At 47.2% G+C, this 24,094-nt stretch overlaps 9 protein-coding genes across 9 annotated transcripts; 4 read left to right on the top strand and 5 right to left on the bottom strand.

The window, feature by feature from the left end:
• Positions 1 to 506: 506 nt before the first annotated feature.
• PADG_06961 (uncharacterized protein) lies at positions 507 to 3,203 on the bottom strand (the record flags this gene model as incomplete). The annotated part of the gene is made up of 5 exons (XM_010764048.1): positions 507 to 672; positions 785 to 846; positions 922 to 1,139; positions 1,245 to 1,853; positions 2,030 to 3,203. The coding sequence occupies 5 exons, from the start codon at positions 3,201 to 3,203 to the stop codon at positions 507 to 509; spliced, it is 2,229 nt and encodes a 742-aa protein (XP_010762350.1).
• A 2,095-nt stretch (positions 3,204 to 5,298) lies between these two features.
• Positions 5,299 to 6,339, bottom strand: PADG_06963 (uncharacterized protein; the record flags this gene model as incomplete). Its single annotated transcript, XM_010764199.1, has 2 exons — positions 5,299 to 6,095; positions 6,198 to 6,339. The coding sequence occupies 2 exons, from the start codon at positions 6,337 to 6,339 to the stop codon at positions 5,299 to 5,301; spliced, it is 939 nt and encodes a 312-aa protein (XP_010762501.1).
• Positions 6,340 to 6,776: 437 nt separating this feature from the next.
• Positions 6,777 to 7,614, top strand: PADG_06964 (uncharacterized protein; the record flags this gene model as incomplete). The annotated part of the gene is made up of 2 exons (XM_010764049.1): positions 6,777 to 7,245; positions 7,304 to 7,614. The coding sequence occupies 2 exons, from the start codon at positions 6,777 to 6,779 to the stop codon at positions 7,612 to 7,614; spliced, it is 780 nt and encodes a 259-aa protein (XP_010762351.1).
• Positions 7,615 to 7,933: 319 nt separating this feature from the next.
• On the bottom strand, positions 7,934 to 8,207 carry PADG_12216 (uncharacterized protein; the record flags this gene model as incomplete). Its single annotated transcript, XM_010764298.1, has 2 exons — positions 7,934 to 8,137; positions 8,160 to 8,207. 2 exons carry the CDS (start codon positions 8,205 to 8,207, stop codon positions 7,934 to 7,936), a joined length of 252 nt encoding a protein of 83 aa, XP_010762600.1.
• A 1,344-nt stretch (positions 8,208 to 9,551) lies between these two features.
• Positions 9,552 to 10,636, top strand: PADG_06965 (uncharacterized protein; the record flags this gene model as incomplete). The annotated part of the gene is made up of 2 exons (XM_010764050.1): positions 9,552 to 9,693; positions 9,807 to 10,636. The coding sequence occupies 2 exons, from the start codon at positions 9,552 to 9,554 to the stop codon at positions 10,634 to 10,636; spliced, it is 972 nt and encodes a 323-aa protein (XP_010762352.1).
• Positions 10,637 to 11,306: 670 nt separating this feature from the next.
• PADG_06966 (uncharacterized protein) lies at positions 11,307 to 13,770 on the bottom strand (the record flags this gene model as incomplete). Its single annotated transcript, XM_010764200.1, has 3 exons — positions 11,307 to 12,610; positions 12,674 to 12,776; positions 12,844 to 13,770. The coding sequence occupies 3 exons, from the start codon at positions 13,768 to 13,770 to the stop codon at positions 11,307 to 11,309; spliced, it is 2,334 nt and encodes a 777-aa protein (XP_010762502.1).
• Positions 13,771 to 15,456: 1,686 nt separating this feature from the next.
• On the bottom strand, positions 15,457 to 16,948 carry PADG_06967 (uncharacterized protein; the record flags this gene model as incomplete). Its single annotated transcript, XM_010764051.1, has 5 exons — positions 15,457 to 15,573; positions 15,686 to 15,955; positions 15,998 to 16,387; positions 16,490 to 16,727; positions 16,902 to 16,948. 5 exons carry the CDS (start codon positions 16,946 to 16,948, stop codon positions 15,457 to 15,459), a joined length of 1,062 nt encoding a protein of 353 aa, XP_010762353.1.
• A 1,521-nt stretch (positions 16,949 to 18,469) lies between these two features.
• On the top strand, positions 18,470 to 19,083 carry PADG_12217 (uncharacterized protein; the record flags this gene model as incomplete). Its single annotated transcript, XM_010764299.1, has 2 exons — positions 18,470 to 18,780; positions 18,900 to 19,083. The coding sequence occupies 2 exons, from the start codon at positions 18,470 to 18,472 to the stop codon at positions 19,081 to 19,083; spliced, it is 495 nt and encodes a 164-aa protein (XP_010762601.1).
• A 1,404-nt stretch (positions 19,084 to 20,487) lies between these two features.
• Positions 20,488 to 21,751, top strand: PADG_06969 (uncharacterized protein; the record flags this gene model as incomplete). The annotated part of the gene is made up of 2 exons (XM_010764052.1): positions 20,488 to 20,519; positions 21,454 to 21,751. 2 exons carry the CDS (start codon positions 20,488 to 20,490, stop codon positions 21,749 to 21,751), a joined length of 330 nt encoding a protein of 109 aa, XP_010762354.1.
• Positions 21,752 to 24,094: the final 2,343 nt, after the last annotated feature.

Genomic DNA, 24,094 nt, shown 5'->3' on the forward strand with positions numbered 1-24,094 from the left:
GCCAAAAAAAAACAAATTTTTCTATAGCGCCCCGCCTTCGGGGCGGACACCCCCCCCCCCCGGGGGAAAAAAAAAAAAACCCCCCCTCCCGCCCCCCCCTCCCTTTCCCCCCGCTTTTGGGGGGGGGCGGGGGGGGGCTTTTTTTTTTTTTTCACCGGGGAGAAAGGGGTTGTGCTCCCCCACCTATTTTTTTTTTACCCCTTTTTCCCCCCGCCCCCCCTTTTTTAAAAACCCCCCCCTTTTAAAATCGGGGGGGGGGGGGGGGGGGGGGGAGGAGGAAGGGGGAGAGAGAATCGAAAATTAGAAATCAAACACCAGCGCACCCCAGCCAGCGCAACCCGCCATGACATGTTATTTAACTACCAGCAGCAAAACGCAATTATGTATGTATATTATATATAGACGGAGAGAAGAGGAGAGAGACAGAAAAGACACGAAAGTTGAAAAAGCGCGAAACCATTAAACAAGTAGCAGCGAATCAATTAATGAATGAATCAATCAATCAATCAATCAATCTTCGCATACGCCAACTTCTTCGGTGTGGTAAGATTATTCGACAGGCGCATGTTTGTCGTCTTAAACTTGGTATGTTTCCTCAGTTTCTTACGTGCCACCATCACTGGCACGGAGGACTTGGCGACAAGATAATTGGAGAATGAGCCGAGGAGCACGCTGTACGTCAGAATTATTAGCCTGTCTTTTGTTCGTGCATATAGGGGTGGGGGGGGGGTAGTATAAATCGGGTTGAGGCATAAAACGAAAGGGCAAAACACGGGAGATTTACCCTTTGAGCGCGCTCCGCCCTCTCGATCCCAAAATAACCAACGTAGGTTCCAACCCGTCAATCTAATGCAGCGATATTCCAGTTAGCACACCATATAACACACAGGTAAAACAGAATTAAAGTGAAAATAAACCCACCGCATCAGTAATCAAATGCTTCGGACTCTTACAATGAATAACCTCCACAGCAACCCGAACCTGTAACCTCGTCTTCCTCAACAACCTCACAACAGTCTGCGATATCCCCTCGACAGCATGCAACCTCTCCATCTCCGCCTTCGACATAGCCCGTGAATCAGTTGAGCCACTTTTGCTATCTGTCCCAGCCCCACCACCACCACCACCACCTCCTCCTCCTCCTCCTCCTGCTGCTGCTGCTGCTGCTCCACCAACGCTGCCGTTCCCACTCACATGAGTCGACGACGTATTCGCCGACCCGGACAGAAGTCCAGAAACCCCACTCGCAGTAATAGAAGCATTTTCCCCCGTCCTCTCCGTCTGCGACCCCACCACCATCATCACATCTAGCATGGCCTTAACCCCATCCGCAATTCCCACCCCATTTAACGAATCACTTTCCCCGCTTCCTCCTCCCTTCCCCTTCTCAGCCCCACCTGCAGCCCCTTCCTCGTCGATCGCATAGACAGCAAACAGCGTATCCCCATCCCTCAAAATGGTCCCAATAGTCCACTCCAACGCATAAACACTCTCGTCACTCAAATCTGTCGCAACAAGGTACGTGCGCAACCTAATCCGTCCATTGCTCCTTTGTTCCGCCTGCTCAACTTCCTCTTGGACGCGCGTGAACTCTCCACGCACGATGGTTCGGATGACACGATTGGGTACGGACTGGTCGATGGGAGACATGTAGATGCTTAGATTCTGTGCCTTTTTGAAGTCGTAGATTTGAGCCTCGTCATCTGAGGCGGCGGGAGTGTTGGGGATTGATGCTGTGCAGTCGAAGCTGGTGGCGGGGTGGACGCCCGATTTTTTCAATGGAAGCTTTTCTGCTGCAGAGGGAATGGGGTCGAGGAGTGATTTTACTTTATATGTAGCTGAGACGGTTTTTCCTGGAAAGGGATATATGTGTTAGCATTTTGCTTTTCTCTCTTTCGTTTTCTTTGTGTTCTTTGTTTTCTTTCTTTTCTTTTTTTTTTTTTTTTTTTTTTTTTTTTTTTTTTTTTAGCATATAGCTAATTCACCGGGATTTCGCCTTTAGAGATATATAAAAAGAGTATACACGTACGTTCTTCCTCAGCGGCAGCAAGAAGACTGCGCACTTTCTGCTGTCCACCACTCTCACCAACTCCATTCTCATCCGAAGCACCTTCAGAGTCTGATTTCTTACGACTACGCCTTCGCCCCCGTTGTATTTCAGAAGTCCAATCATCATCCCCCGAACTTGAATCGTCATTATCATCGCTGCTATCGTCGTCACTGATCCCGTCGTCACCCGAATAGTAATCCTTTTCAAGTCGTGGGTCCCCAGATTCCGATACCTCATCCTCCCCCCTCTCACAACTCGTAGACGGTTTTTGGAATCTGGCCAAAGTTCCACCGGCCCTCGACAACGCTGCGTTCGACAGTCGTCGGTACGCATGATCCAGATTAATAACCTTTCCCGTGTCCGTGACATATTTCCCCGGAGTGGGCATTGGGTTGAAGGAATTTGTATTGAGAAGTAGACCTGCACCTGGAGATCGTGAGCGACCACCTGGGGATTTCGAATGACGACCAGTCACGCCCATGCCTCCTCCGTGTTGGATTGTGTCCCGGCCCCTTGTGAAACCAGGCAGTCCACCCAAGTCCTGTCCAGACATGACAGCTACCATGGAACTGACGTGGGGGGCATTGCTGCTGTGATTCGAGGACTTCTTCCCGCCTTGTGTCACTCGTTTTGGCAAGGCTTGGCTGGGGATACTTGGCAACATTTCGAACTGATACCCGTCGAGGTCCTGTTTCTTCCTTACGGGTAACGAGCTAGAGGAGGTTTCTGAAAAACAACGATAAGCATCCTCGTATGTGGGTGATGTTTTTGGTGACAAGGGGGACCTTGGAGACTTGGCTGATCTGGTTGATATGGGAGAGGTGGGGGATACGTCATGGTGAGGCGGGGAAGCATCAGCACTCTGGGTTAACCGTAGAGGCGAGGGTGAAACGGGATCGAGCAAGCTACGCACTGGAGCTTGAACTGCTGGTCGATTGGAGGAGGATGCTGTGATACCGACGCCAACGCCCGCAATGGAGTTATGCCTCGGTGCAGCATGGTCTGGAGCGATATCAAGCATACTCCGGATTGGCGGGGCATGGCTAGATCTGGCAGGCTCCTGCGGACGTGAGGGGCGACCATCGAGGATATTCAGGATCTCAAGCCGCTCTTCATCGAGCGCTGCCTCCAGCGACATTTGTTTAGGAGGCATTATGGACAAAAGAGGATGATATTAATTAAGGGAGAAGTTGTGTGGTGTTTGGTGAGGTGTGGTGAGAGAACAAATGTATATGATTGAGGGTACGAAGGGAATGTGAAGCAGCAGCAAAGAAGTAACGTAGTTATTATTTAGTTGTTCGAAGCCGATCCAAGTTTAGTCACCCCACGCTCGATTAACTTAAACGGTTCGAGACCAAACTCAGCCAGAAGAGAAAACGCGATGCAAAGCAGCTACCGTTTTATTTTATTCAATAACTCTGTTAACAGCTACAAGACCAATTCAGCGTATGAGCAGCAAATCGAGAGAGGGGGAGAATGAAGAGGATATTCACCTCGAGAATAAAATCACCTTCTTACTTACCAGCACCGTGACACGGACAGCAGGAGTTTAACGACCTGAGGTCTATAGAGCTTCCACAGACAGAGGTGGGAATTGAAGCTGTCTGGTAGGCTGTAGGCACAGCTCGGAGTATTTAGGTGGGGAGCAGTTTTAAGCTGCGAGTTAACGTTTGACTAGCTATTCTTATTATTAGTTAGCCCGTCTGATAAACTAGTTATTAGTTTAGGGAGTTGGCGTTGCGTTTTGTTCGACCCGTTGGGTACGGAGTAAGCAACTAAAGGGCAGCCCTGCCCTGCCCTGCCCTGCGATCAACAGACACAGCAAGTCAAACAGCAACAGACACTGGCCTCGCTCTTCTTCTACTCCATCAGCGTTACAGAACACACAGAACAATGCAGGGGGAGAGTGCTATATATAGACAAAACAGTGGAGAGGCAGCGGGCAGGCAAGCCCTTCGCAGGGGCAATTATCAGCAAACGGAAATACAACCATTTGAGGGAAGGCATAGAAAACATAATTGGAAACAGAGGGAGGAGATTTGGGGGAGGAATTTGCAGCCGGAATTTGGAAGAGAAGAGCCACAGTAACTGTCATAAACCTCCACACATGCAACAGCAGCACCCGGTGCACGGAGAATGAACGAGAAGTGGCTGGAGCAGGACCAGCACGGCTGCTTGTTGCTGTGTGCTTGGCCTCTGGGTAGTTAGTTAACTATCACCAAGAAACCAGGACTCAGCAGCCAAGAAACTGACAAACCGGGGCCAAGCAGGACCATCCAAGCAACGTGGGCAGCAAGGAGGGACAAAGGGGTGGGATGTGCGAGGGGTAAGGGGCAGACAGATTCCGGCAGAGGAACGGGAGAGTGCAGAGTGCAGAGTACAGAGTACAGAGTGAGAGCGGAGTGGCTTGAAGGAATACCCCAGACGGTGGATATTAACTGCATCTTTGCCTGTCGACACGCGGTATGCACCCACTAGGTATATATATAACTATGTGTATCTACATCCCGTCAGCAGTCGTGCCTGCGCTGGGGTCTACGCTGTCCGACAGCACCACTGGGGAGGAGCCTCCGTTCGCATGTTGGCAATCTCATTTAACGCCATACGGAGGAGACAACAACAACCCTAGTCCATCCCTCGCAGGTTTTTTATTCTTTGCTTTCGGGTAGGACTGGTCCAGCCAGCCATCCAGTCGGCCCTGCTATGTATGTGGTTATGGATCTTGAGAGCTGAGTTCTATACTCTTTTCAGTCCCGATCTCTATCTTCGTGTCCCCAGGATGTTCGAGAACACTCGAGTCGAATCGGATTGGGGTTGGATTGGATTGGCCTGTCATCACTTGTACCAAAGCAAGCGATTCCTTTCGATCATTCGATATCCTTGTCCCGCATCCCGCATACCTGTAAGCTGTAACTAACTGCCCTCGTACCAATCTAATAAATAAACCAATTACCCAGACATAGAAAGATGAGGAAAAGGGAAAACAAACGAGAAAACACCTTTCCCATAACCATGCATTATTTAACCCATCCCCGTCCAGAAGCGCCTATCATATCGCATCTTAAAGCCACGAGGTTAAACAACAGAACATGAACAGGAAATCGAAACCCAAATTCGGCCCCATCGCCAAAGCAGGAACAGACACCGAATCAGCGGTGTCCATGTCCATGTCCACACACACACCATCTAGCAAATGCACTATAAAAGAATCCGGAACCCAGAGTCACGACCCCTGCACACATAGTGTCCTACACATGCCTCTTTTTTGTCGCTTTGCGGTTGGCAGTAGCTAGAAAGGCCTCCTCAGGCGGCTTATCATCCCCATGCCTCCCTTTCCGTTTCTTCCCTTTACTCCCCGGTCCATTCCCGCCCTTCGACCCAGCTGCAGGTGCATACCTCGCCTCCAGATCATCCAGAAACGTCGCAGCTCGGCTTTTCTGCCGTTGCTGAATAAGGGCGGCCAGGCCATTTAGATCAGCACCACCATCCTCATCTCCCTTGTTCATCCCCCCTTTCCCTTTGCCTTTCCCCTTGACAACCCCTAGCTCCCCTGCCACCTTTTCCGCCTCCTCTGCCTCCTTCCTCACCCTCGCAATCCGCGCAACCCTCCTCCGTTCCGTCTCCGCCGTATACTTAGGCCACCCCTCGACTTTCCCCTCAGCAATAGCCCCATCAATTATCTCCCGAAACCTCTTATCATCCTCCAGAACATTACTCAACATAACCTCCTCGTAAACTTTATCCAAGTCGCCCTTCCATCGCTCATAGGCCGCTAGAAGATCCTCCCTTTCCTGCTCAGATCCCTGGTATTCACTTTTGATTTTATCGATAGCGGCGCCATCGATTACCGTGGCGAATTGCTGGCGGAAGAAATCTATCCAGTTGAAATCATCGTCGTCATCGTTGAGGCTGTGGAGGGTTTCAGCTGTGCTCCCTGTCGTGTCGTAGCGGCGTCTGCGCCGGGGGTCGGAGAGGATGGCGTAGGCGAAGGCGAGCTCTTGGAATTTTTTGTGCGCGGACTCTTTGGCCGTTGGGGGGGCTTTGTCTGTTTGTTTTTCTGGGGGTTAAACTAAGGTGTTTTTTTTAAGGGGCGGAGCGCAGAAAATTGAAGTGGTTAGGCCAGTTGGGATCTTTGCTAAAGGCCTACCTGGATGATGCTTCAGGGCTTGTTTTCTGTAGGCTGATTTGATCTGATCTGCAGTCGCCGCCTCATCGACTCCTAGCACTTCATATGGGTTGATTGAGGATGGTGGCTCATCTGGCATGAGCTCATCCTCTCGTGATGGCATGGTTATTCCTCTTGGGCTCTCTTTCACAATTGGGCGAACGGGACTGGTACAGTATTTCTTCTCCTGGAGGTCCGACTCTGGTTTAAGCGGGAAAAATAAGAGTATATATTTTGAGGTCTAGGGTTGAATCTGGATTACAGCTGCTGGCAGAAGTTTTTATACCAAGAATTTTTTTTTTTTTTTTTTCTATGCTTATCATTTACCATGAAGATGCAACAACGAATATGAGAAGAAAAGTAAACGCGACTTCGCGCCAGACCCGGAATATGGAATATCCTTTCTTCCGTTGTTCCTGAAGCATGACGTCACCATAACCAGTTTCCAATTAATCCAATTTTCAATCCCTTAAATTAATTATTCCCTAACAACTTCTTTTCTACGGCAGCCTCTCATACAAGATCTGATCTATTAAAAATAAAATAGAAGCCCTTCTAACCATGGCCACCACCAGCATTCCCCCCTCCATCGCCCCCATCACCTCCCACCACAACAACCAGCAAACGCACCTCTACTACCTCCGCGCATGCCTCTCCCTCTCCCAACAATCCCCCCCCAAACCCACAAACTTCCGCGTCGGCGCAATCCTCCTCTCCCGAATGCCCACCACAATGCCCACCAATCCTCCCAACCAACCGCAATCCCACACCCCACCAGCCACATACACAGACACCATCCTCTCAACAGGCTACACCCTCGAGCTACCCGGAAACACCCACGCCGAGCAATGCGCATTAGCAAAATACGCCGCTCGCCACGGTATTAGCGAGGAGCACGTGGGTGACGTTTTACCCCCTCCTCCACCTTCGTCCGCATCATCGCAATTCCACACCACAGACCCCCCGCGCCCGCAGAGCATAATACTCTATGTCACCATGGAGCCATGCGGCAAGCGGTTATCGGGGAATAGTCCCCTGCGCGGCACGGATTATCCAGACGCGGACGTCCTCGCGGCAGAATAATACAGGGCCTAGCGCGGGCGGTGCTAGACATGGTATCGACAAGGTGTACTTTGGCGTTAAGGAACCTGGGACGTTTGTGGGTGGTTCGGTTGGGTGTAGGATGTTGACGGAAGCCGGGGTGGAGTGGGAGGTTGTTGAGGGGTTGGAGAAGGAGATTTTGAAGGTGGCGATGGAGGGGCACGAGGAGCGGAAGGGAAAGGGTGGTGGGGATGAGGTGCGAGGGACGAATATCGATGATATTTCCGAGGAGGAGAGGAGGAGGCAGGATGCTATGCCGCGTAATCCGTTGAAGAGGATGATGGAGGCGGATATTTAGGTAGAATTTTAATTGTATTGACTTTTTTGGGTTTATTTTTTGGGTTTAAAAATATTCGAGCGGGATTAATCATAACTGGGATACATGAAACAGTCTAATGTGATGGTTTTCATCCATGACAATTCTGGACTCTGGCCGTCCCGCCCTCTTCTTCTTTCCCGTGTTCATAATCGCAGAATCTCTGTTCAAAAATAAAGCCCACGTCACAAAATACGAAACCACATAAACACCAGCATCATTAACACACCTATTACCGCCATTTTTATCAAGATCATGCACACCAACACCATATCCCGAGGTCGGGCCCGGCAGTACCGTTTTAATTTTCATCTACCCGATCCAAGCGAAAAAGTTCGTGTGTCAGGCGGAGCGTCGGGAGTTCCTTTAGCCACGCTGCGTTAGGCATTGTTGTTGCCGATGTGGTTTCTGAAGATGCGGTCTGCGCTGCTGGCTGTAACTTATCACCGTCCGCATCATCAGTGTCAGCATCGGAATCAACATTAGATCGACGGTAAATCAGATCCTAGCTAGGATCTATGAAAAACCAGTGTATGTCGAAGGGGCATGATTTTTCTGAAGCTGGATCTTGACATTTCGGTGTGTATTTTTGCTGAGGTGGAAGAGACGTTGTGGGTGGGTATGAGAGGTTTTGTTCTCTTGACAGTGATTGAGAGTTGTCTGCGTTTTCATATGGAGATGTAAAGGAAATGGTAACGGCGGTGTGGAGGAAGAGAAGTAGCAACAGATGCAGATATTTCGCGGACAATAAGACTGGGGCCATTGCAAAAGACGGTGAAAAAATGGTTTCTCTTCAAAAATGAAAAGATATAAATGATCAACTGGAGAATCAGCTCTCTTTAAGTCCATGAGACTGAAACTAGGATGAAAGTGAAGAACAGGAAAGATGGGGTCATTTGATATATAAACGCGATCGCAAAGGAAATGAAGAGCAAAAGAGCAGATCAGTCAAACAAGCAAATTCTACAATAACCAATCAGACTATCAAGTGATTAGAGAAACGTTATATTCATGGCCAAAGTATGCCTCGATATACGTGCATTTCCATTTCCAGTTGGGCTTGTTCCTCTGTCATTGGAAGCCAGTAAACTCAACACCCAACGTATGTATAGCACTCATGCACATGTGCAAGAAGCCCACATGCAAGGAGCCAGCAACTTCCTCAGACATCGACATTAGGTTCCTTGTTCGCCATCAGCGTTAGAAAAGGAGCAAACGAATGCTAGGGACTGGTTTGAGGGTCCATGGTCGAATTAAGAAGCATGGTACCACAACACAAGATTCTGGCCAAAATCAATTCCCATCAGGCAAAGAACCAGTGACAACTCCGCAGAGCCCAGATGAACTCCATGAAATGAAACGAAAAGGAGACCCCAGAGTGAAAGAAAAGGTCTGTGGTGTTTTATAAATGGCATATTTATGGCTATTTGTGAAGCAGGACCAATCAGTCGCAAGCAGGCAATGAAAAGTGTTGTTTCTCTGTTCCATAGTGGGTCTCCAAAACATCATCATCATCATCATCATCATCATCATCATCATCATCATCCAGTTAATAGCTGATAATATAGAATCACTATCACCCAGTCAGTCGCGGGGAATGAAGCAGTGAAGCAACTGTTGGCTCAGCTTTGAAGGAAGAGATATTTTCAGTGCAAGTAAGTTAAGTTAATAGTCCTTGAAGAAGTGTGCAGCTCCTCGGGAGGTAGAGCGGTCACATGACCACGCGTTTTCCCTTCCAGTTAGTTCGTCCCCAATATTTGAACGCCTATTACAAGTAAAGAGACGTATGATCGGAAGATGGAAGCCTGACACCAATTAGTCCCTCCAAATGATCTTCCAGCATACGAAAACGGAGCATAAAAACAGAAGAATATCTAAGGAATTAATAGACACTCCATCAAAACCCGCACCATGAACCTATGGCAGATCACCACAACCCTGGGACCCCATCCCTCACCTACTATCCCGCCTTCTGCCACAAGGTTTCTCCCACCTTCTTTGCCTGGGTGAAGATGGCTGCTGTGGACGTGCACCGGTTGAAAAGTAGGCCGGGATTCGAAGGTGTGCCATTCTCCCTTTAACGATTAAACGCTGCATACATATTATACATGCGATGCGGTATCCAGTTCGCGATCAAAGGAACCCGTGTTTATTCGTGATGTGATATTCCACAGGCCAAAATCTTTACTTTTACCTCAACCACCCAATCCAATTCATCTGCGTGGCTGGCATTATTGTTGCGCGAGATGAACAGGAGCGCCGCTCCATCCTCGTTGTCGACGACAGCTCCGGCGCGTGTCTGGAGGTCGTGTGTTCGAAGACTGTGCCTGTGTCCACATATGGGTGCTCCTCGCGTACCAGCATCAGTCCTAGCATCGACATGACTACGGCCACCACCAGCAGCAACATCACTGGTGACTGCAACAGTTTGCATTCCATTCCAATACCTCCCACCCACCAAACATCCACCACCCACAAACCCATCAACATCACCCCGTTACTCCCCGGCGCCCGCGCAAAACTCAAGGGCACAATCGCCTGCTTCCGTGGCATGTTCCAGCTACATCTAGAGCGCTATGAGATGTTGCGCGATACGAATGCTGAAGTACGGTTTTGGGATGAAAGGACTAGATTGCGGGTGCAGGTGCTTAGTGTGCCGTGGGTCGTGGGTCAGGGGGAGGTGGAGAGGTTGAGGCGGGAGGCGGAGAAGGGTGACGCGGGAAGAGGTGGGGGTAAGGTTAGAGGTAGAGATAGGTGTGGTGATGGGGATATGAATCGCGACGGACATGTGATAGCAAGGAGGAAGAAGATGGAGATGGAAAAGAAGTGGGAGAAGAGGCGGGTGGAGAGGGAGGAGAAGGATAAGTTGAGGATTTTGAAGAGGTATATGGAGGAAGATGTTGTGAGAGAGAAGTTTGCGAAGAGATGTAGAGAGATGAGTGTTTTGCGGGTTGATAGTGAGGTGATGAGGCGGGTAGGGAAGGAGAAGGGCGATAATGAATGACTACAACGGATGGTGGGAATGTGGATATGAGTAGGCGCTGGTCACAGTATGTATGGAGATGTGTTCTTCTCTGTCTGAAATGCATGCGTCTGTTCAAAAGTGAGCAGTCGAGTATATTCAGTTTACGCCATATGTCACTACCTGGATAGAAGCACGTTTTACACCTTTGCTCAGAGAATCTCTGCCGCATGGCCAGACGCTGGACCAGGAACAAATTGGTTCGTTGAAGACATTTCAATTGACCAAAAGCAAACCAAATTCATATACCAATCAATTGTGCCTAGACAACTAAACATTCACCCTGGAGGGAGAAATATATCAAGCAAATTGCGTATTTATCAGGACCTGTGGACAAAAGCCAGGAAAAGGAAATCCTTTTTCCTTTTCTTTTTTATCCTTTTTTTTTTGTGGTGGGGGGAGAGGTGTGGGAGAGAGGAGAGGGGGAATAACTCCCGTAGATCATCAATCATATCATAAGCAACAGAAACATGAAAAAGATTACCCAAAATAAACCAATCTAAATATCTAGGTGAAATGATCCAAGAGAAATCAGAGGGTGGGGGAGAAGGAAATGGAGATATCGAGAAGCAGACATGAATCCTCCACGGAGATACCCACCCACCCAAAGTAAAGAAAAATGATACCCAAAAGAACAAGACTAGCGACCTAATCAATACCCACCTCTCCACGCTGCCCCTTGATCATGGCTCCCAGGCCCGCCTCCTCCTCTCCCGCCCAACAACCCCGTCCCACCCCTATAATAATCTTCGTCGGAAACCCAACTCCCCTTCGATGAATCATCCCAATACCGGTCTTTCTCCCTTTCCATTTCCCGATCTCGACCCCTTACCCCTTCCATATCCATACCCCTCTCCCTACCCTCCCTCCCCCTCACCCTCTCCTGTTCTCTCTCCCTCTCCCGCTCTCTATCCCCATTCCTCGACCTCTCATAACTCATCCGCCTATCCAACTCCCCCCGACCCTTCTCACTATACTTCCCATTTCCACCATCCCTCCCTTCATCCTCATAACCATAGTCATAATCCTCAAACTCATCCAAAAACGGGGAAGCAGAAGCTGAAGTCAGAGACCCCGACCCACCCGTACCGTGCTGGTGATGTGCATGCAGGTCGCTCTTGGCATGTCTATGTCCCTTGCCATACCCTCCTGCACCATCAAATGGACTGCGCTGACGACCACTCATCCCATTGAAATCATGAGAAGGCCTTTGATGGTGTCGGGGGCTAGTGGATGTCGTTCCAAAAGTATCAAACTTCAATGAGTCTTCGTACACCTTTCCCCCACCCGGCTGAATGGAGTAGGGCTGGCGTTCGCGCTCGATTGGGAGCGGTAGGGATTGCTGTTGTGATTCATGCGGATCAAGGATGTTCTGAGCTGATGAGGTACGTGGATATGTCTTGCAAGCGTGTTGGTCGTAACGAGAAGGAGATGACGAGAGGGGGATGGTGGTTGTTGGTGTCGTGCCGCCAGATGGGTCGTGGTAGCGCTGCGTGGTTGACCGTTGTTGTTGTTGTTGTTGCTGATGCTGCTGCTGGTGCTCCTGCTGGTAATGCTGTGGAAGTGATGGTGCTTCAGGGAATGAGGTTGTGGTTGTCGCCGTCTTTGGGTTGCGAAGTAGGTCAACTTGGCAGTGTTTACTGATGTGGCGCTCTAGATACTCTCTGAGAGTGTAATCAGCAGATCTAGGGAATAGGCGGCGGGATATCTCTTTAGGGAACCGTTCCTTCTTGTTATCTGGGTTGCTGATTGGCATTTCCCGTACAGTCCGCTGGAGACGGGCGAATTCCTGGTCTGGATGTGTCTGGATCATAAGAGTGGCCCAGCGCTCAAATCCGCAGGGTGTAAGTCCCGGTATGTCTGGTTTTGCATCGAGACTGTCTTGGACAAGATGGTGCTCTGCACGGACCTCACGATATAGCCGTGATATGTTGGAGATTTGATCGTCAAATATATCTGTTATTTGACGGTTAGTTCCAGTGATTATCCAGCAGTTATCGGGAAAAAGGGATTTTTTACCTCTCCAGGGATAAGAGTCTTCCAGCACATTCATTTCTTCATAGTACTTCTGCATTTTGGCAGGAGTAACTACCAGAGAGTTCTTTGGAGAATATTCCTCAATCTAGCAAACAAAAATTAGACTTGGAATCCAAACAAAAGCCACCAGTTACGTAGGTCCCCATTCTTACCAAGTGGACGGCAATCCCCCTCAGCAACTGCCCCAACTTCGCAGTAGGGTTTCCTTCTCTATCAAAAAGCTGGCCCCATATCTTCTCCAACGTTGTCTCCTCCGTTGCAGTAGACAGCCGTATAGGGCCTCTTGGACGAGATCCTTCGTGACCAAACCCTTCGTGGCCAAATGGAGAGCTAGTCGGATTCTCAGGTACGGGGCTTGACCTCGGACTCCTATGTACGTTTTGGCCGTAACGTGACTGGGGGTGTTGGGGCGGAGGAGACGAATAGTAAGGCACAGGTTCATCGGATGGTTTGTCCAGGGATGGCGGCGTATAGACTTGGCCAGGTGCAGCAGAAGGGGAATAATTGGACTGGTTCGGGCCTGGTGGAGGTTGTCCATACGCTTGAGCAACGGCTGGAGCGGGAGATGAATGGAAAGGTTGCTGTTTGCCTTGGTTATGGCCCTCGAGGTTAACACCGTTCAGTTGTTGAATGACGGTAGCGGTGATCTGGGAAACAAGCTCAGGGTTTAGGTAGGTATCTGCCTTGTTAACTGCGGCATTGATGGCATCGTTTACTAATACATTTTGATGCTGTTGTTGATAATATAAGGCTGGATTTGGGGGGTATGTTCCGGGGACGTTAGGGTTGGTATTTGGCGGAGGTGGAGGGTGTTGGGGAGGTGGTGGATGCTGCTGGGGCAGCCGGGACTGATACTGTGGCTGATTCTGAGGGGGGTGTTGGGATTGAGCTGTATTCTGCTTTATCTCAGGCTGGTAGCTGTTGGGATAAGTGGGGTGCTGCTGATAATAGGGATCTGGATTTGGTCTGTGAGGCGGAGGTATCGAGGGACTGGTGAACTCGACGGGATTGTTGCTGGAGCTGCCAAACCCTTGCTGATGCTCATACGCATGTGGGTTTTGATAGCCGTCGTAAGACATGCTGGAAACAATTTAAGGTTGGCTGAAACGTTGTAAAACAGTGGGTTTTACCCTGTTTTTCGAACAGAAATTTGCAGATCCTGGTGGTAGGAGGTTGAATTTTAGAGGCCTTGAGAGGATCTCTCCAAGTAATACAGATTATTGCTTGAATAAAATGGATAGATAACGTAGGAGCGTCCAGGTAAGCTCCCGTATTTGATGAAAGACGTTCTTCTGGATAGACCGGGCAGTTGGTGAGTTGGATTTTGTTGAGATAAATGAATGAAGCAGTAGTTTACGCAAAAGGAAACCCAGGGAGCTGTGATGTCAAAATGAAGCGAAGTGGGGCAGACTGATCAACAACCCCCAACTTGAGGCTCAACGGCCACCAGAAACATTCTATTATTTGAATATAACAACGAAGATATATCTATTAGATAGGATAGACCATATTACAACCTATATTTAATTCAAAATCTGAGATGATAATCAAATTGAGTGACTGAAATATACAAATCAAATTGTAGAACATAATAAAGTAATAAAGTTAATATCTTAAAAAACCTTTTAGCAAATGCATGTAACTTATTACTGAATCAAGAGATTAATCTAAAACTTATTAAATTAACTTTCTATTCTTAATTTACTTAATTAACTAGTTGAAAATTTGAAGGTATTAATAACTATTTTTTTAAATTATTATAAAACTAATAAAAAGTAATTAAATATAAGCTTATAAAAATATATTTAATTTAATTTTTAATAACATGTTACAATTAAAGTAGTTCAATAAATTTCATATTGTAATAATAGTAGTGTAATTAATCTACATCTTTCTGAGAGGAATTCAGCTTCTGTGAGCTTGAAATTCACATTATTTAACACGATAGTAAGATTTGAAGCTTGAGAATGGTCAAATAAAAACATTTATTATTGAAAAAATAAAAATCATATGCATTGAGTGATAACCTGACAGAGATTATTGTCACTCAACAAATCATCCATGGTCTGCTAAATATAGAGTATCCATGGATATAATCATACGCAAAATATCAGATATCTAGCAGGTGCTTGTTGGGGATGCTCTTTCAGGCATGTGCGTATATACATCGGAGAGCCAATGTCTTTAATCAAGTTGGTAAGCTAACATCCAGAATAGCTTGCTTATCCGTGGTTGAGATTTAGGTTAGTTCCTCCGTATCCATAGATTTTTCTCTGGGACTGATTTTAGGTTAGAAGTAAACCAATGATATTTTATTAGTATGCTATATTTTTGTTCTTTTCAACAGCTAAACTTTAGCTTGAATTGGAAAGTTGCAAAAACAGAAATTGAAACATTACGATTTGGGTTCCACCATTTATTAACCGTGATAAAATGCATTTTTTTGTTTTTTTTTTTAAAAAAAAGTTTATACGCTAGCTGTCTGTTCTCACTGGGGCATCAAATCATGATAACCACGGCCAATTTGAGTGGCAACCCGAATATTGCTTTCCGTCTCCGCTTTCTCTGGTGGTGCAAAACAAATAGCAGGATGCAAGAAGTAGCATAAAATATAAAGCACGGAATTAAGCTGGAAACAAGAGACAAGGAGCAGATCTCATGTTGATAAAAGAGCAACCCGCTATGCCGGAAATCAACCAAGAAGCTGCTGGTTATCGTAAGATAGACTTAGGATATCGCCTCGAAACTAAATGGCCACCGTCCACCTACATATATTTTTGGAGGTCAACGTCGGATTCATCTTCATCATCCGATTTGACGGTCCTCTCAGTTGGCCTAGGCCGGTGCATGGTTGGCGCCTCGTTTTTCGAGTAACGTGTGCCCTAGATTTTATTTCCATAATTAGATCATTTGCACAAGAGCGTGAGAACGTGGTGGCGACGGCAGCATGCGGAAGAAAACAAGAGGAAGAGAATATGAGAGAATACCACGTACAGGAGTCTTTGCAAAACCGGGATTGCCTCTTTTCTGTCTTTCCGCAGCTGCCTTGCTGGCCATCTGGCTACAAGCACGAACTCCCAACATCTCCCATCCACTGTGCACACTCGGAGGGGAAGCTGGTGCTTCAGCAGTCCGGATATGCGGCTTGCCCCGCGGATAGAAGGCGACGAATTCATGTTCAACGTGGAAATCTCCGTTCTGCTCCTGTTCGTTGGAAGATTCAACTAGCTCGTGTTTCTTTAAAGATTTGGACACCTCGCGTGCCTAAGAAGTTTCGGCTAGCTCTTGATTCTTAAGGGATTCGACCGGATTGCCTTCCTTGGTTAACTCGCGTTCTTCAGAAGTTTCGGACAGCTCATCTTCCTCAGAACCTTCGGACACCCTGCGATCCTTGGAATGTTTGGCCAGCTTGCCTTTATATCTTGCATCAATCCACATTCCACTGCCGTCGATGCCATGGTCATCGGTGTTTTGGTCTGCAGCAGTTAGGTTGACAGGATGGGAGGTTTTCTGCTCCTGGATTGCATTGTCGGTGGTGGCAGGGTCACGCGTTGGTGCAAGAGCATGACGATTGCCTCCTTGGTTATGGGTTATGATAGTGGCTGCATAGCTACTCGCATTTTCAATCGCCTCCCTAAGATCTTCTTCTGAAACGGGTTCCCTATCCAAGTGCCCCTGGACACAGTTTTTGCATCGCTGTATTTCCAAAAGAAATGATAAAAAACCAATCAGTAAGACGAATGGTGACATGGTGGGATTTAAATCAAAGTTCAGAGGATACATATGAGCAAAGCTTACCGCGCTATCTGGGTCGTGACGCTGGGTTTTACTAAAGAACTCCAAAGCCATAGTCATGTCACAGACGCAGCAGGTGAGCTCAACAACCTGGTTAGTCGCACAATTAAAGCAGATGGCGAGTCCTTCATTGGTAGTGGCATTGGAACTCTTTTCGAGGATACATCTGCGAAGCAGATCGAGTTGGCGTTTGGAGAAAGCTGACTGCAAGCGGGTCCTGGTGCACATCTTGCATCGTATTCTTTTTTTATTTTTATTTTTATTTTGTCATGACATAGACCATTTACATAAAACACTGCTTAGAGTTGGGAGAAGGGTTAACTCTCACGTTTCAGGTAGTTTGATGGAAGCGATGCTGTAACTCGCTTAGCAATCCGTTCTTCACGATGCAGGGGAGGAGAAATGTAGGTCTTACCGCCGGTTATGGGCGATGTAGTCGAAACGGCGATTCCGGGGTGCCATGGCTCCTCAGATTGCTTCTTGATAGATTCTGAAAGGAACAGGGCACGGATGATGAAGGGGAAGATTTGGAGCTGCAGCAAAGTCAAGGAGTGATGGATGAGAGACTCAGGCAGTTTTGAAACCTAGAGGGCACTCATCCCCAGCAACTGACCGTTGTTGAGGAAATGAAGAAGGTAGAAGAGCATTGTTGTATTCTTCAGTGAGAGATTCGTGTTGTGTGGTCTTTTTGAAATGGTGAAGGTATATCAAATTACCACAGTGAGGGTTGAGTTGTCCAATAACAAGCTGCCACTCAGAGGCTGCTGGTATATAACAACATCTCATGTACGAAGTATTTTCCATCAAATGGGACAAACTAAGCTTCAAGCCAGAGCTTACGCTTCTTTAATAAAGAGACCTGAGATCCCTCCCATTCATCCAAGTAGAAGATCGGGGAAGTCAACCTCATAGCCTCAGTGGTTCGCCTTCAACGAGACAATGCATATATTGTAAACGTTGATAGATCCATTGGCCCTTGGAAGGCAGTCTTTCAAATCCCGATATCGACAGTTTGAACTTCAATCCGAGAACTTGAGGAAAGTTCTCAAAAAGTCGAATCGCAAATAATATCGCAATTCTGAAGCGTTTGCCAAACAAACGGCAGTTGACTGAGAAGAGGATAGCTGTACACGACGGAGAGCAACATGCAGAGTTCAATGCACAGTTGTCATTGCAAAGCATATACCGAGCTCAAGGTTATTAAATGACCTCGCATTGGGCAATAAAACACAACCAAGACAGACGAATTGGAATAGCGGCAACAGAGCCAGGCCATCTCCGGCATAAACACCGTTAAGAAAAAAAAAAAAAAAAGCTCCAAATTCCCAAGAACATCATCGACAACCGTTCAAGATTAACCTGATGCAATAATCCCGCGGTTCTGAAGTAGCTTGGATTGCTAAAGGCATCAAGTTAACTACTCCAAAGGTCATCACTCGATAGGCGTTTGAAAAGTGGAAGCCTCAAAAATCTTAAAAACAATTCCGCGAGTCAACCATTAGGAGAAAATAATACCTTCAGATTCTTCAGGGAGTCGATGTGGTGGTGTTAGGGTGTCGAGCCTCATGGTTGGAGACGTGGAAATACGCGTTTACTGGAAGGCTGTTGGATTGATCCGCCGAGCCAACTAGTTATCTACTCTTCTCACCCGCAAGGCTGTGTCTGTAGTTTCTTCGTGTCCTCGGACAACTCTCTTAACAGGCATTCGGCAGAGTGAACGTCCGCAGCGACGTGGATGCGTCCCTCTCGTTTTCAAAAATGACTGCATGTGATCCAGTCTGGCTTCTTGACAGAAATCGAAGGATGGTTTTACTACTATTAGTTGAACCCCAATTCCCCACGTCTGGACACAATCCACGCCGTTTGAAAGGAAATGAGCTCTGCGATGATCCATGGTAAAGCCAGCTGGAATTTTACGTCTAGCTACCTTGGTCCTGTATTGTCCACGATTTAAACGAGCCAGGAGATACATCTATCTGGCATATGCCAACAGATGAAATATCGGGAGACTGGGAATCCACTTCCGTGATTCGGATGGGTTCTATTACTGGGGCTCCTACGACTTGGAGAAATCGCGAAATCCCTAAGGTGACGCCACTTGAGGGTATATTTACTACAGGGACTAGCACAACCGGCAACAGTTGCCCCAAAACAGAGAGTTTTAAGAATGGCGCAGCAGAATTGAGCCTTCCTTCAATGCCGTTCCACCGGTGGCGTTTAACCCTCTGTTATCACGAGTTCATGCTGCTGACGGCAAGGACGCAACGAGGACTGGGGAAACGTCGAACCCTCAGGTGACGATCCAGCCCCGCGCTGTGGGAAAGAATGAAAAGCCCTAGGAGAAGAGTCAAGTGAAGATATCTCGGAATGATACGGCAAACCAGCGGCAGGTGCTGACCGAACCACTATTAAGGCGGTTTCATCTGCTCGGTGATCCACCTGATGCGATCAGAAACACCCCAGGGCCTGAACGTGACCAGCCTTCCAGCCGTCTGTTGGCGAGACACCATGGAGGCTTCTCGAATAGAAGTGTTCGATTGCCTCTAGAAAAATACAACCCGAGTCTTCATTCCCAACGCGCAGGTCTCCGTATATAGGTATCGAGCTTTCCCGCATCGTTGCCGTGGAAGAAATACCGAGATGAAGCCACTCAGGACCTTATAAAAAAGATAGATGAAGTTTAGAAAACCGAGATGCAACTAGACTCCGATTATATACATAGGTCATGATTTTAGCGGTATAATTCTGCAAAGGGTTGCAGTCATTTTTGGCAAAGATGGTGCATTGTTCGAGCTGTAAAACTGTAAAACTGTAAAACTGCTTGCTTCCACCGCTGGTTTTGTATTTTTTAACACCCCCTTGCCTGTCTTTGCCGATACGACGCTGAAGAATGCAAGTGGTCTCTTCCCTTCCGACCAGAATTACCGGCAGCACTCGATCATTGGCAAAAACTGAAAATGGGCCTCCAGGTGGGGAATTCGAATGTGGAAATCTCTGGCAGGCGTTCGATAAAGAAAAAAAAGAAGAAACTGAAGTGTTACATTGCGGTAGTTATTGTGCAAATCTGCTTCAAGTAGGCTGGCTATCTTAAGTACTTAAAGTATGCACAATCTTGGTCTATGTTTATTTTTCTAAACCGTGACTGCTTACTACTCTTCCACGTCCAGCAACCAACAGGTTACGAGTGCCGACGCTGAGTACTGTGCATAACCAAGTTAGTTACCCATGGCTTGGCTCAAGATCAAGCCGATACTTTGGCCCCTGGTGACACTTAACTACAAAAGCAACGCCTACTTTCCACCGTATATATATTAGTTGTTCTTGTAGTTAGCAACCTTTGCAATCGACCAAGCTTGCCATTCGGTCACTTTCAAATGAAGAGGCCATCACTTTTTCAAAAACGCATCCACAGTGATAGATCATTGGTTAATTTTCTCACAAAAGCAGATTTTTCAGTCGATCAATCACCCTTCGTCTCGCAGCTTCATCCGCGAAACGTTAAATAGCGTTATGATCCTTATCACCAAAGGGTGTCCTAGTAAAGGCCGTGGGCCCAGATTTTGCACAGGGATCATTGTGTCCAGACATCATTGCACACAGCTATAAACAGCAGTGGACGCTAGCATTGAACAACGAGGATCGTACAAGGAAATAATCATATTACTATAGAGAACCCTGTTAGCATTCAACAGCGCGATAACTGCGGCAGCACTGCATAGGATTACATTTCTAGGGGAGAGGAATTCACATGGCTTGCCGAGTTTTGGACTCACTCGTCGCTGCTTGATTCAAGTGAGAGATGAACCGCTCGGTGTAGTTAGGTCACACTATGAAGGCAGGAAATATCAAGCCTCTAGAATGCCACAGCTGTTCTCGCCGAGTTTTATGATGTGCACAGGAGTGTGCTGATTAGCCACCTGAGCGTTTCTTGATATGATCTACAAGTAGGGGACCTGTGAGAATTCTCACCTTATCCAGTCCAACAATGTTACGGATTATGCATGTCGCTGGATGCGTCTTCCGGCAAACAAATGTAAGTCTCCATCCATTTCATCAAATCATGAGAGAACGTCGGTTAATGGCCAAGATTAGGAGCAATGGGTTCATATTGGTTCACTTCTCTTCCGGCGATTTGTGGCCCAGCTTACACTCTGTTTCTCAATCTTCAAATCCAGAACAAGATCCATAACAAGCAAGCGTTCGAAGAGGCACCTACCATTTCCTGTTTACCATCTGTATATGCGTCCACTTTTGACTCTAGTTAATGCTCGAAGTCTACTTCAAAGCTCAACAGCCCAGCATCGCTTATATGGTTACCTGTGCAAATAGTTAGTTACAAGCATGTTAGCAACTTTCAAGGTGTCCACTAAAATTGTCGAATGTTTGACAGGTTCGATAGCTCCACCGCTAGTTGCCACAATGTCCTCCACAGTTGCTCCCCCAATCAATCGGAAAGAGAACTGATAACACTTTGCCCAAGCAACACACTAAGGTCAAATCCAAAAAAGCACCCATAGCCATATTTGTAAGTATTAGCCATTTCCGGAGCGTCTTGGTCGTGCTTTCGGATTAATTTCATTCTGCTAGATGCGCACTCTGGCGTTTGAAACAAAGGCAATACAATTAGAGCTAGGCGACTACATCAGAACCTGGATAAGAATAACAGGGGGCGTTGGAGTTTAACAACGAGATAATCTTGCTGAGAGCTATTTGAAAGTGGGAGAGCCCCTTATCTACATACCTCAAAAGAATGGAAAAACCCCGTCACAATCAATCAGTGCCATAGCCCACCTCGAAATTGAGCCAGAACGTGCCCTCTTAAGATTTTCAGTTTCCTGAAACCAACCACCTTCTCCACTCATGTTGCCCAAACTTCGAAGCACATCCAAGAGCTTCCCTCTGGAGAAGCCACCTCCGATGCCCCAATCACGCATTGGACCATGAGAGCCATGACTAACCAGTTCCAGCATCAACAGAGCCACTCAGCAGAAGACATTCGACATCCGCATCTCCTTCATAACCAAGTTCCGAAAGTTCAATAAGCTTGGAACTGTTGCCTCGACGCTTAGCGTGATACCAAACGTGTCAATAGGTTCTATCCAGTGGATGTTAACCGGACGCAGCCATAGCGTCTCCGGCGTCGGAAATGCAGAACCCGTGCTGCACGTGATGCACTGTCTTGGGAGACAGATTATGCAACTGCGTTTGGGCGTGAGGGGGTGTAGGCATAAGATGGTGGATACTGATCTTGGTTTGCGAGCTTGATGCGGACAAAGAAGATGCGGGAGACCTGTTGAGGGAAAACTAAAAGTTGGGGTTCCAACCTGAAGAGGCGTCTATTAACTATCTCACGTGTTACTGTTGGTACTGCTGGGTTTAGGGTTCGCCGAGTTGGGGGATATACGGTAACTAGCTATTACAATATGGCCGGCCAGAAAGATCCTCTTGATGGGTCACCATCTTGGTAATAGAGATCATTCATATATATGTGCCAGGATCTGCTTCCAAGGCTCTCCCTAGAGAATGTAGGGCAAGTAAGCTCAGTCAGACTTATCTGGCATGATCGTAACCGTGTGGTACTGAAATCCATAACTTTTGCTTTCCCCTCGTAATACAGCACGGATTCTCCTCCTGCTATATCTTCCTTCTTCTTTCGCCTTACTTCATGCCACCATTGTCACTGAAATTTCATCTTCCGTGATAACTTCAACGTGGAAGAGAAGAAAAAAAAATGAAATAAAAAATGGCACTACTAGCCCATTTTAAGATCCAAACAGGAACGGTCAGAAAGCCCTCACATTTTGAAAAGTCCAGTTTGAAATACACCACCACTCTTCTGTGTAGTACCGTTATTTTATTAACAGTGGTAAAGGAGACCTGTATCATGTGGAGGCCAGTATCCAAGTCTCTTCTTCTCCGTACCCGTTCAAGGGTGCGCTGAGTCAGGGCGGCTCCCAGATTATCCCGACCAATTTCAATAATATAGTACCCATCACTGAGCTTCGTCATGTCAAGGGGGAGAAAAATGAAAACTTCCCAAACTCAGCCATGCCATGTAGGAAAATAGCACACTCCTGCTTGCAGCTTTTTGTGGGCTTTCTTTTTCTTCTTCTTCTTTTTCTTTTCTGTTTTTCTTTTTATTTTTGTAAATTGTGCTGGAGAGAAGGTTCCATGGGTAACCCAAGGGTTGGATATCGAAACCCAGGGCTGCAACCATAGAAAGGGTCCAAGTCTTAACCACGGAAACCAAAGCCCATTTTGCGGGTAATTACCTCGAAAACTATCAGTGAAATTGATATGTGAGAAATAATCATAAATATTCGTCTCCTTTTATTTGGGTTCTGGAGTTTCCGTAGCGGGCCGCTGCCGCACGGAGCTGCGGCTAGCGAGCGGGCGCTTTGCCTATTTCGGCCCCCCTCGGAATCTGCTGCTCCATGAGGGCATCAATATGCACTGAACAGTCACTGTCAGCAACCAATCTAGGTATGCTGCATTTTGAACGCATTTGATGTGCATGATTATTCAGTAACTGCGGAATCGGTAGGTAACAATTTTCCAAGGCACAGTCACAAATATCAATTTATGGCCCCTAAAATCTCTTTGCTCAACAGGCCTCTTCCGCATGATCTCTCGACAGGGAGAAATCAACTAGCCTATAGCTTATTGAAATTATAGGCGAAAACCCAAAATGAAGGGCTCTACAGATATTCATATTATACTCCAGAGTAAGGGAGGGAGGAGCATATCAATATCCCAAAGCCACGGCGGCTGGGGAACGCCGAGACCATTATTTATTTATTCACTGGTAGGCCGGGGTAAAGGAGGCAAGAAAGGACCAAGACGGGCCAGAGGATATTTGATCGATGATCAAACGAGGAAAATATTTTCCATGAAAAGGGAGACGTCGACACAAATATGAGATTCTTGCACGTACACTGTGCTATTGCCATGAGGAATTGGGGGCAAGGTTGCACAGAGTGTCAGCTGGTTGAGACATCTCAACCCTGCACCCATGATCGCCCTGAGGCAATGGATTTGTTTCAAGGTCATTTCACCGGTGACTCGCCACCCAGCGTCCAATCTGTTTGTTCGGGCAGGCTAACTTTTTTGCCGCGGAACAAGCAGACTCGAAACTTGTGCGATAGACCGATGGTGGCGTTGAGTGGGCGGTGGGTTGGAAGTTTATGATCACCACGGATCCAAAATAACTCCGTTTGCCAGGTGGCAGATAATTACAGAGATAGTTACAGCAAAACAAGAGTGTTTATCATTTGAGCTACAATTATTTCGCATGTTCGAGGTATAATCTTCAAGATGAACAAAAAGCGTCCCCTCCTTTCAAAACCGCTATTCACGCCTAATTCAATCTCCGTTTCCCATTTTTTTTAATCAAATATATCAAAGGAGCCTAGGCTGGGATAAAATGCTACCCTTTGCCAGGTACAGAGTAAGGTACATACATACCTTACATCTCCTCTCATTACGAGGCAGGGGAGCGAATGAAAGGTGCCTTTTGAAGTCCCATGCTAAGAAGAATAGAACAAGCCAGAAGAAATGCAGGTTCCGCAACTATGGAGATGACATTGGTCTCATCCTCGATGGCCGCCT

Source organism: Paracoccidioides brasiliensis (assembly GCF_000150735.1).
Source record: "Paracoccidioides brasiliensis Pb18 unplaced genomic scaffold supercont2.10, whole genome shotgun sequence".
NCBI classification, from domain to species: Eukaryota; Fungi; Ascomycota; class Eurotiomycetes; order Onygenales; family Ajellomycetaceae; genus Paracoccidioides; species Paracoccidioides brasiliensis.